Source organism: Triturus cristatus, chromosome 1_1 (genome assembly GCF_964204655.1).
Source record: "Triturus cristatus chromosome 1_1, aTriCri1.1, whole genome shotgun sequence".
In the NCBI taxonomy this organism is placed as follows: domain Eukaryota; kingdom Metazoa; phylum Chordata; class Amphibia; order Caudata; family Salamandridae; genus Triturus; species Triturus cristatus.
The window spans coordinates 54,935,753-54,948,648 of NC_140579.1; the positions used below are offsets into that span (position 1 = coordinate 54,935,753).

General features: G+C 47.4%; 1 protein-coding gene across 1 annotated transcript in view; it reads right to left on the reverse strand.

The window, feature by feature from the left end:
* The window catches only part of LOC146869372 (complement C4-like), a 536,657-nt gene that overhangs the window by 13,137 nt on the left and 510,624 nt on the right, over nucleotides 1-12,896 (reverse strand). The window contains exons 38-39 of the mRNA XM_085599650.1: nucleotides 5,172-5,264; nucleotides 3,727-3,810 (exon numbers count right to left, since the gene is read on the reverse strand). Of these exons, the coding sequence (XP_085455776.1) occupies nucleotides 3,727-3,810; nucleotides 5,172-5,264 (177 nt within the window). The remainder of the gene's footprint in view (nucleotides 1-3,726; nucleotides 3,811-5,171; nucleotides 5,265-12,896) is intronic.

Genomic DNA, 12,896 nt, shown 5'->3' on the forward strand with positions numbered 1-12,896 from the left:
GGCATAAAAATACACCACCATACCTCGTTAATAAACTCTGCAGAGCGGCCAGCACACGACCCATGAGAAGCACCAATGCTCTCCTCCTAGTCCCACCCCTACTAAAGAAAAATATACACAATCCCGATCCTTCTGCGGTAATGCCCCAAACATCTGGAACGCCCTCCCCAAAGACCTGCGATGCAACCCTTCCTACATCAGCTGAAAAAACCCCTCAAAATCCACCTCCTCAATACATATTGAGGGTCTTAGCCAGCACCCTGAACTTTCCCTCACCCCTTGCACTTTTCTGGTTCCCCCCACATTCCTACTGTCTCTCTCCTCCCCCCTCCCCTCCCTCTACATTCCACTCGCCCAGCTTTCTCCCTTCCTCACTGCTCTTATCCGCTACCTCTCATAGTCCTTCCCATCCCCCTTCCACTTCCCCCTCTCCCACCAAGATTTCCCCCTCTGCTTCCCTCCCCCTTTCTCACGTCTAACTTCCTAATACCTGCTGCCCTTCCTGCCCTTCTCCATCCCATACCATTATTCAAAATCTGATCTCCCACTTCCATGTTATACATGTATATAGCCCTCGCTCTATCTATCTAACTATTTTATATGTGTAAATTCTAGACAATTCTATTTTGTTTACTTGTTGGTATTCCATGCTGTTGAATTTTTGTTCTATACCATTACGCATGTAAAGCGCTCTGATACCTCTAGGTCTAGCCAGCGCTATATAAAACCTCTCAAATAAATAAATACATTGTGAGGGTTTGTGGAATCGACAGAAGCTCTTAGTATCTCAGCCTGAGGATCAGGTGCCAAATGGCAGCCTGGAAATGGATGGTGTCATTGGTGTTTCTGGTCAAATCAGGAAGTGTGGCGGTATCGGCTGCATCAGTTGTACTGCTGTGACGGCTGCCATGTATGCCTGTTCTGTTTTCTATCCTATGCCTAATTTCAGCGTCATTTATCTCTTTCTAGAAAGCGTGACATTCTTAGCCATACACAGAGATGTTTGGATCATATGTGCTTACTATGTAGGATGACATATGTATTGCTGTCAGCCAGGGATGTTGCCTTAATGTCATGGACGCTCACTGTAGCAGCTAGCATGTTTTTATTTTATTTTTTAGTTATGGAGAGTATCATTAATATGTGAATCGAGATGACACGTTTACCGCCATATTGTTTAGTCTTGTTGATACTTTCATGCTGCAAGTTCAGCTTTGTTTTATAAATAGAAAGATATGATTGGCCATTAGAAACTATGAAAACCAGGCATTTGACCTTAGGTTAGAGGGACTTGGACTAGGACCATCACGCCAGAGGTCACACCAGAGGTCACACCAGTTTGCCGCGCTAGCCCGCCCCTGGACATTTGACCTCTCAATTCAAAGTCCCACAGGATGAGGCATAACATGTGACTTAACGCCATCGTCTTACTGCACATTTTACCTTGCTTTTTCAGTACTATCTTCAGGAATTCTGTGGGTAAATTCATGGCTTTCTGCCTTGTTTGTGCATAACTCAGAATCCAGATTTAGGCAAAACCACCCTCTGCACCCAGCCTTCAGTTCTCCGAGGAGCTTGGGACAGAAAACTGTCTGCATTAGGTGGCTAGAGGTGGTTATCTCCCTATAATGTGCTACACAAGTGCTGTCCCCTCAGTTACAGGCCTGAGGTGGTGGCCCTATGGGCGCTGCCCATTGGATTCACACTCTGTTTAGGAGCCCTGTGTCCCCGGTGCATAAGTGCCAAGCTTGGACTTCTTCTGAGGCACCTTTCATGCAGAGGCTCTTCTCTGTAGAAGAATGTGACCCTGAAGAGCACTGGAGCACATTATGCAAATACAGTCTATACCAAAGGCTTCACCAGTTTACAGCAGGCATACAGAGAAGGTGACTGCAATAAAGACATAGGGGGTGTTGACACCAGAGCTAGAACATAGTCTTCGTTCAGTTACAGAGGACATACGTACACTTTTAACACTGTGTAGTAAGTTGTATGAAAACATGGCATGATGGGAAGGGTTGCAGATGGCTGCAGGGTCACCGGTGGGAGAGGGTGTTCACAGAGACCAGCCCCCCCTCCTCTCTGCTAGGTGGCTTGCTGTGTGGCCTCAGGTGTTGCACAGGTAGCATCAGGGGCTATATGTGGAGTCATTGGATCAGATTTGTGACTTCCCTCAAATACAGTTGCCAAATGCAAAAAGTTAGTAGAAAGGGCAATAGTTTTGGCTCTCTGCTCTCAAGAGTCGTGACTGATCGCTAAATCATTCCACTCTTAAGGTAGAAATCCAAAGAGGGCGATACATGGTGAGTTTGCCACCTTCCTTTCCACCATGGTCACGTCTCCAGCAGGATGCCAGGAGAATGGGCACTTTTCCCGCCTTTCATTGCATACAAGGCTCTTCGTTCCCAGATCACTGAGTCGTACCTGAGGTTTTCACATGTTCGCTAATGATACCCAGCTGCACCCGAAGCTGCGGGACGGGGTACGTGACCAACATTTGACCAGACCATGCCTAGCGAGGGGCAAGACTGGGTGCAGCAAAGCCAGCTCGGCCTCAGTGAGGGAGTCGGCGTGAGGGTCCGACTCCCGTGTCCATTATTCTTATTGGCTTGGACCACCTTGGGAAGAGCTTCAGTGCTTGAACTGCGGTCACACTTGACTCAGAAGAGAAGTTGATGTACGGACTTAAAAGGGTGGTCAAAAGAGTCTTCCAGCATCCATATACACGAGGAAGAATGTTACCCTCACTGGCCCTCCAACAGTGTGGGGCACTGTACTGATGACTACACTAGGCTACTAGCTAAAAGAATCAGGAGTCTGCGAAGGGCAACAAATCATGCCGCACGTCTCACTTTAAGACCGCGTCCCGCAGCTCACATGACCCCTGCACTGAACACTCTACACTTGCCACCGATAAAAGAGCGAACACACTTGAGACCTGCACCGGTGGGTTCAAGCTCACCTAAATAACATCTTCAAAAAATATCTGCCGAACAAATGCCTCTGAACCTACAGGAGACCTAACCTGCCAAACTTAAGCCGGTAAGTAGGGGGTTCCTGCGCTCTTAAGCCACCACTGTTTCCAAACCCCCCATCCATCCAGCTCAACCCCACAGAGGATTTACTGTTTGGAAATCCACTCGTTGTCGACGGGTGTCCAGCCCCCAGCATTCTCACTCATGATGTTAGGATCACTTGTTTCTAGACTGCCTTCTTCCCACCAAAACCTTTCAGATGACAGTCTGGCTGGGTCTGGTGGCTCAGTGGACTCATGCTTCCACTGCAGGGGCCTGTGTTCGACCTCATGGTCACAGGTTCAAATCCTGGCGGGTCCACTCAGCCTTTCATCCATCTGAGGTCGATAAAATGAGTACCATTGAGTTGGGTAACAATAAACATCTGTTATTCAGCGCCAAGATACCTACGGGTGAACGTGCGCTTTACAAATACTTGTGTAATGTATGTAGCGACAAAAATATATCAAATAAATACAATAGAATAAATAGCTATTAATCCCTGGCAGAGAGCATAATTATATGAATAGGGACATTCATATCCAGAGAAAGCAAGAACTCTCCACATGCTCCAACTTCAGACGCAAACTCTACAAGTCTGTATTCCCATCATCCCCAAACTATGCAACTTTCCTTCCACCCTGGATCCAAGCCCCCCCCACTTATCCTTCCCCCCGGCATTTCAGCAGGCCTTGTGCCGTTTGATACATACAACGTTGCAGGACTTCGAGGATCTGTGCCTTGTAAACCACAAAACTGTTCAGCTCAGCAAACTCCACCACCTTGACTTTGTATCCTGAAAGGAGAGTTTTGGGGTTAGTAAAGATGGCGGGCTTTGGGACGTGGTCAATTACAATTCACTTATTTCAACATTGCAAGAAAACCAGGAGGTGTCATGATATGATGGTGCCTCTGAAAGACTGGTTGTGGTACAGAGTCACCCACGTCAGGTCTCTGAAAGAGCATTAGTCCTGGGAGCTTACAAGCACTTCCTGGATCCACCCATACATCCCTCTGTGTATTCATGTAACCAGTGCTTAATTTGAGCCAGTGGTTGCTGGTGGGGACACTGGCACCTATTTTTAGGGACTAGCACTTATTTTCCTACCTCAGACATTTACTAAGAGCAACAGAGGGAAAACCACCAAAATCAGAGAAACGGAAGAAGAGAAGTATGGAAAAACCATCACAAAGAGAGAAAGCAGGAAGCTGCAAGGATGAGATAAAGGTGCAGCAGTGTCTGGCAGTGGAGTAAAGAGGCATGAGGTGGAGATAGGACTAACATCCTATTCAGGCTTTTGCGCAGAACTACGGGCACCAGCACTCTTTCTTTTACAAATTAAGCACTGCTTGGAGTCAATATGTTATGGATACACATTGCAGACAAGCAAAGGTCGTTTAATCTCCTTTATAGTGTCTTACAATCTGCTGAAAGCCTCTGTGCAAGGGCCTCAGCCCCTCAGCCTCACACGGGCCCTAAAGCTGGCTTTACCAGACCCTCACTCAGTCATTTATATTACAGGGACTCCAGAGGCTCCAGTCTAAGGGGCATATTTGGAAAAATAATCCCACAGCGCTGCAAGTCACCTTGCTGCGCTGAGCTACAGGCAAAGGGCAGGAAAGCGCTGCATTTAACATTATATGGCTCTTTCCCTGCGCTAGCTCACAATGTGCTGAATGCCGCCAATCCACGCATTGTAAGCAGGATTGTTTTTGTGCAGGAAGGAGCACCTTCCTGCACAAAAACAATCCTTCGAGGTAATTTCCTCTTTCCATGTGTGCTGCAGAATAATGATATTTCGCCTTCTTACGCCTCCCCTGGCAGCGCGTAGCATTATGACCCATTCCCAGGTCTACCAATAATGTTAAATCTGGAAATGCACCAAAATCTATGGGTGAATGCATCGGAACACCTGCGCTCCACCCAGGGATTGGCTCCCTGGGGCAGAGTAATGCAATGCAGCGACTCTAGATGTATCAAGTCACACGGGGCCACACAAGGTGGCTTGATAAATCTAACTTACAACCTGCGTCGCTCTTGCGCCCCGTTGCGTGGCACAAGGTCAATTCAACTCTGATCAATTTGGCTCTAAGTGTTCTCCAAATCCAATCTGTTTCTCTTAGCCTACCCGTTACCCATCCTTCCCCCTCACTTACCATACTTGACTCTGGGGCTGTAACAGGCATGGTTGTGTCGGGGGTCCACATCATCCTCTATGCTCAAGGTCGTAGTCTTTTTAGGACAGGGGCCTTTAAAATAAACACAAAGCCTTCATAAGTCATGTTCTGACCCAAGTACAACAAGTTATTGACTTTGCCATGAAGGTTAAGGATCATATTTTCGACTCATGGCTTGCTATCAGTGTACAGATTCATGCTCTGACCGACCTTTCCATCATCTGGTTAGATCATCTTGACCTTAGTTTCTACATCAGCTTTCCACACCCAAGGATAAAGGGAAATATCTTATACTGCATTTTGTCACCTCTAGACGTGTATCCATCAGTCAACTTAAAACTGTATTTCTGGATTTACTGGAAAAAGTAGGCAGAAGATGCCCATTTATCAAAGTCTCCGGCATAATCTCATATAGCCCCAAAATACCACATGGAACCCAGGCCCATTCTGAGTCCCCCCCCGGTAAATTGTTTTTACCCCTCCATTATGAGTTGCCCAGGCTGGGATGGGGAACAACATCTGGCTCCAGTTTTAATACACATTTTGTGTATTATTGCCCAATTTTCCCAGAGTAAATGATTTCAGGTAAGACCACAAGTCCGCGCAGAAAGTTAACGCAACTCCACATCTGGATTCAGGTAGTTTTGCCTAAGTACGGATTTATCAAGAAACTCACAATGACAACTGTGTTCTAAATATTTTGCACCTGGGTGTATGTCACAGTATAGGCCAGCACATTTATCAACTCAACGAGGTTGACTTTCACTTATCATCAAGGTATGCTATGCACTGGGAAGTATATATTTACTGTTAATTCCACACCTGCTTATCTTGATGATATTGTGCAAGTCCATACTATGGGGTCAATAGAAGTGCAGGTCATTATTTAAACTTCAGTATTATGGCAGCGTACTGCCGAACCCTAATTAACCGATATCAACTGCCGTACCCTAATCAACCAATGTCAACTGCCAAAATCTAATTAACCAATGTCAACTGCCATACTGTAATCAACTGCCCTCACCTACCGTACCGTACCCTAATTAACCAACGTCAACTGCCATACCTTAATCAACCATTGTCAACTGCCGAACCCTAATCAACCGACGTCAACTGCTGCACCCTGATCAACCAAAGTCAACTGCCAAACCCTAATTAACCGATGTCAACTGCCATACTGTAATCAACTGCCCTCACCTACCGTACAGTACTCTAATTAACCAATGTCAACTGCCAAACCCTAATTAACCGATGTCAACTACAATACTGTAATCAACCGCCCTCACCTACCGTACCGTACTCTAATTAACCAACGTCAACTGCCGAGCCCTAATCAACCGACGTCAACTGCTGCACCCTAATCAACCAAAGTCAACTGCTGAACCCCAATTAACTGACATCAACTGCTGTACCCTACTTAAGTGACCTCAACTGCCATACCCTAATCAACCGACATCAACAGCTGTACCCTAATTAACTGACATCAACTGCTGTACCCTAATTAAGTGACATCAACTGCCATACCCTAATCAACCGACATCAACAGCTGTACCCTAATTAACTGACATCAACTGCTGTACCCTAATTAAGTGACATCAACTGCCATACCCTAATCAACCGACATCAACAGCTGTACCCTAATTAACTGACATCAACTGCTGTACCCTAATTAAGTGACATCAACTGCCATACCCTAATCAACCGACATCAACAGCTGTACCCTAATTAACTGACATCAACTGCTGCACCCTAATTACGTGACATCAACTGCCATACCCTAATCAACCGACATCAACAGCTGTACCCTAATTAGCTAACGTCAACTGCCTTACCCAATTAACCAACAACTGCTGTACCCTAATCACCCGAATCTACAAATACTAGTGTTGAGGCTTCAACACTTTCAGACCTCGCTATAAACAACTTTGAAATAACTGTACATGTTTTGGGCACTACTAAACTCCAGAATCTTCACATTTCCTGGACATATGCTAACCTCTGTGGTTATGCACATACCATTTTATGGCCATAATCAAGACGGGACTTCATGTACGTCAGACTAGCAAAGGACGATCATTGTCTCGGCATGGCGGGAAATCGCATTGGCCCAAGGCGGAAGACCGGATAAAGGTTCAAATGTCTCAGCCTGATTCATCTATAAAGTCATTGTAAATCACAAGAACCATACTCGGGTGTAAGCACATAAGAGACAGCTGGATTAGCCCTCTCACACCTGCCCAGAGCCAACTGGCCATTTACAGAGGTAAATGTTTTTAAGTCGGAAAGGCGAAGGCCTGAAACACATCCTATGTCCACCTGTGCCAAGAACTGCCTAACTAAGCTTACAGCATTGTCCAAGACTTTTCAGTTTGTCCTGTGATATTCTCTAGAAGCATGAAAGCACATCAGCTAAAAACAAATATATTAAGTATAAAACTCATTTATGAGCACCGATGAGCACCCCTCTCAGGGTGGATTAGGGTTCTAAGTTCTCAATGTGCATCTGCTTCACTATTGTCCAGTGCCTTGTAAATTTCATGTGTAGAACTTAGGCATCTGGGATTTCAGAAAAACTCTCTTCAAAGAATTGTGGAATAGATAATAGAGACAATGTTCCCCAGATGAATGGCAAAAAGACGTGTGAGGCACTGCCAACAGGATTTTGTTGTTCGTGAAGCAGAGAGAGGGTATGTTTGGGTGTGCACAGGCCACATTCATCTTTATAGCCAGCGGCAGTATTTACAATGCCATCCTGACCAGCACCTCGCCAAACTTGATGGTAAACTCACCACCTGAATGGATTTTGGAACACCGATGTAAGGTACCATCAGACTGCAGACAAAGAAGTGCAAGAAAGAAAAAAAAACAAGGCAAAAGGCCTTCTTCATCTATGCACCTAGGATCTGGAACAACATCCCTGTAAGCATCAAAACTGAATGCCCCGACTTCAAGGTTATTTTGACCAATGGGACACTTTCATAGCTGAATTTTGTGGGGAGCCAAAAGCACAATTTTTACAATCTTGGAGGTAGTGAAAAGATCGATCTAAGGTGTTCCCCATTTGTGGAACATACTGAATATGCTACTTACCAGTATGCATCTGTTCTTGGCATGTAGGGCTGCTGACATTCATATCTGTCCATAGATCGCCGCCTAGTGTTGGGTCCGGATGTTTGCACGTTGTTGTCCTGGAAGAGTCTTCGAAGTATCCTGAGATAGGTGACTCCTCCCATGGACCACAGTGCGCATGGGCATCCTCTCCATCCCCAGATTGTTTTTCGCCATTGTGGCAGTGATGGAGTAGATACAGGAAGTGATGACCATGCTATACAGTAATTCTGAGAGCTGCAGCTGCTACAGGCGCCGGGGAGGAGGGTGGGCGATATGAATGTCAGCAGCCCTACATGCCAAGAACAGATGCATACTGGTAAGTAGCATATTCAGTTCGAGGCATGTGGGCTGCTGAATTCATATCTGTGCATAGAATACATAGCAGTACCTCCTATTAGCGGCGGCTACCAGTGCCAGCTGCAGCAGTCTGAAAGAGAGTTTTGAGAACAGCCTGTCCTACAGCTGCCTGCTGTTTTGAGTGTACATCTACACAGTAGTGTTTGGTAAATGTATGTATAGTGGACCATGTGGCTGCTCTACATATTTCCTGTAAAGGAATGTTTCCCAGGAAAGCCATGGATGCCCCTAACTTACGTGTTGAGTGGGCTCGTGGGGGAATCGTTAATGTGCGTTTAGCCTTTTGATAGCAAATTTGAATACATTTAACGATCCATCTGGCTATACCTGCTTTGGAAATGGCGTTGCCTTTGTGTTGTGGAGAAAAGGCAACGAAAAGTTGTTTTGTCTTCCTAAAGTGTTTAGTTCTGTCAATATAGTACATGAGGGCCCTCTTTACATCTAGTGTATGGAGCATTCTTTCAGCGACATTTTGTGGATTCTGAAAGAAAACAGGCAGTTCAATAGTTTGATTTATGTGGAACTGCGATATTACTTTAGGTAGGAATTTGGGGTTGGTACGCAGTACGACCCTGTTTGCGTGAACCTGTATGAATGGCTCTTGAATGGTTAGTGCCTGGAGTTCACTAACTCTTCTTAACGAAGTGATTGCGACTAGGAAAGCTACTTTCCAGGTGAGGAATTGAATCTCACATGAGTGGAGAGGTTCGAAGGGTGGACCCATTAGTCTGGTGAGGACCAAGTTGAGGTTCCACACTGGTGCTGGCGGGTGTCTTGGGGGAATTACTCGTTTGAGTCCCTCCAAGAAGGCTTTGATGGCAGGCACTCTGAATAAAGAGAGGTGCTGCCTGTTCTGGAGATAGGCTGCTATTGCGGTTAAATGTATGCGTATTGAGGTGTATGCTAGATTGCATCGGTATAGCTGTAAGAGGTAACAGATAATGTTTTGAATGGATGCGTCTAGCGGGTTGATGTCATTGTGGGTGCAGTAAATGACAAACCTCTTCCATTTAGCTGCATAGCAAGCTCTGGTAGTGGGTCTACTGGCCTCCTTGATGATCTCCATACAGTCAGGTGGCAGGTTTAGGTAGCCAAACTCTAAGACTTCAGTAGCCAGATTGCCAGGTTCAGCTGTTGCGGATCTAGGTGCTGAATTTCGCCATGGCTCTGCGTTAGGAGTGCAGGTTTTATCCGCAGCCGTTGATGCGGCACCACGGAAAGTTCCAGAAAGGTGGTGTACCATGGCTGGCGCGCCCATGTTGGAGCAACTAGGATGAGCGTCAGTGAGTGCTGTCGCAGTTTGCGTGCCACCAGCGGTATTAACGGCGCTGGGGGAAAAGCGTATGCAAATCTGCCGGACCAGTTCATCCATATCGCATTGCCCTGCAATTGTGGATGTGGGAACCTGGCGGCAAAGCTTTGGCATTTTGCGTTTTCGTTTGTGGCGAATAGGTCTATCTCTGGATGACCCCACTGTTGGAAGTACGGTTGGAGTACTGATGGGTGCAGCTCCCACTCGTGCATCTGGTGGCTGTGTCTGCTGAGCAGATCCGCCATCTGGTTGTCTTTGCCCGGGATGTGGAATTAGTTCCTTTGAATGGCCCACTTCCACATGCTCTGAGCCAGATGAGACAACTGTGGAGAGTGTGTTCCTCCCTGCTTTTGTATGTAGTACATGGCAGTCATGTTGTCCGTCCGGATCAACACGACTTTGTTGCACAAGTGTACTTTGAATGCCTTCATTGCCAGGAAGATTGCCATCAGTTCCAGAAGGTTGATGTGCATCTTCCTTTGCTGTGTTGTCCATAGTCCCTGCACTGTGTAATTGAGTACATGAGCTCCCCATCCCTGGAGAGACGCGTCCGCCGTCAGTATTATTTGTGGAACAGGCTCCTGGAACGGTCGGCCCTTGCAAAGGTTTTGTGGATTCCACCAATGCAGAGAGTTGTATGCCCGACCGCTCACTAACACTAGGTCTTTTAATTGCCCGTGAGCCTGATTCCATTGACGTGCTAAGCACTCCTGAAGCGGGCGCATATGTAGTCTCGCGTGCGGGACTATGAAAATGCAGGAGGCCATCATGCCTATCAACTGCATGAACACTCTCGCAGGAAGGGAGTGTTGTGGTTTGATCTTTGAGATCAGCAGTTGCATGCTGTTGATCCTCACTAAATTTGGCTGAGCTGTGGCTGCCAGAGTGTCTATGGTCGCGCCCAGGTACTGTTGTACGTGTGCGGGTTGTAGATGTGATTTTGGGTAATTTAGTGAGAATCCCAGACTGTGAAGGAGGTGAATGGTGAGGGACATGTGGCTGGCACATTGCTGGGCTGACTTTGCCTGAACAAGCCAGTCGTCCAGGTAAGGGTAGACGTGAATGTGTCGTCGCCGTAGATGTGCAGCCACTGTAGCTAGGCACTTGGTAAAAACCCTGGGTGCTGTTGTCACGCCGAAGGGGAGGACTTTGAATTGATAGTGCTGTCCCTGAATAGTGAACCTGAGATATTTCCTGTGTGATGGGTGGATGGGTATGTGGAAGTACGCATCTTTGAAGTCTAGTGTGGCGAGGAAGTCTCCCTGTCTGAGCAGCGGGAGAACCTGCTGTAGGGTGAGCATATGAAAATGCTCTGACAGAATGTAGTGGTTGAGGGGTCTGAGGTCTAGTATAGGTCTGAGCGACCCGTCCTTTTGAGGGATTAGGAAGTACAGGGAGTACACCCCTGTCCCCTGCTGGTTGACGGGCACGACCTCTATTGCACCTTTTTGCAGCATACTTAGCACTTCGTTTTGCAATAATGCTAAGTGCTCTGCGGACATAGGACGGTGTTTTGGCGGTATTGTGGGTGGAGTGGAGGTTAATTCGAGACAGTAACCGTGCTGGATAATATCCCTGACCCACCTGTCCGTGGTGATGGCTTTCCACGTGGACAGGAACCGCTGGAGTCTCCCCCCGACAGGTGTTATGTGGTCGGGGGGAAGGGAGAGGGCGTCACTGTTTGTTCTTGGGTGAGGACCTGGTGCTGCAGTAACCGCGTCCTCTCCCCTTGGTGCTGTAGCCACGATATCCACCTCTGTTGTTTTTATCGTAGGTGCTCTGTGTGCCCCCTTTATTGTATGGCTGCTGTGACCCCTGTCCTCTAGCTGCTCCCCTATTCCCGAGGCGACGAAAGGAGCCACTACGAAATGTCTGCGTTTGCAGCACCCCCATTGACTTTGCAGTGTCAGTGTCCTTTTTTATCTTTTCTAAGGTGGTGTCAACTTCTGGTCCGAATAAGTAGTCGGGGTTGACTGGCTGATTCAGGATGTTGTTTTGAATCTCTGGTTTGAATCCGGAGATTCGTAACCAAGCGTGGCGGCATAACATGACGCTGGTGTTTATCGCCCTCGCGGCTGTGTCGGCAGCATCTAGTGCGCACTTAATGGATGCGTTTGTAAGAAGTTGTCCCTCTCTGATGAGGAGCTCCGCTGCCTCCTTGTATTCGTCTGGCAGATGTTGGAGTAGTGACTCTAGCGTGTCGTAGTGTGAACGATCGTAGCGAGCCAGAAGGGCCTGTGTATTGGCAATGCGCCAGATGTTTGCTGCTTAAGCTGCAATCCTCTTGCCCGAGGTCTCCAGCACTTTGGACTCCTTGTCTGGGGGAGGAGCATCACCTGTTGTTTGCGAGTGTGCTCGTTTGCGAGCGTTAGCAACCACCATGGAGTCCAGAGGTAACTGACCTCTAATGTACATAGGGTCCCCGGGCGCAGGCTTGTATTTTTTTTCAATCCTGGGGTTCAGCACCCGTGCCCTGGTTGTTTCATTGAAAATGTCATTTGCTGGCTTGAGGACACCTTTCAACATGGGCAAAGTCTTGACAGTCCTCTCAGAGGAGGCGAAAGTGTCCACCAGGAAGTCGTCCTCAATTGTGTCAGAGTGGATTTGCACTCCATGATTGGCTGCAGCACGTTCTATGAGGGCATTGAAGGCAGCAGTGTCCTCTGTGGGAGATGTTTTTGCGCCGTAAAGCTGCGTGTCCTGGGTATCTGTTGCGGTACCCAGGTCTGCAGGGTCATCCCAAGCTTGATCTGGGTCCTGCTGCTCCTCAGGATCTATATCCCTAGGGTAGGTGGTATCATCACCTATGTAATCCTCCATTGCGTCCGTGTCGGAGGGCGTCGGAGAAAAGGACTGGGGATCCGGATAGGAGGTGTGCAGGCGTTCGTATAGAACCTGTCCCGACTCTGCTGGCAGTTTCTGCT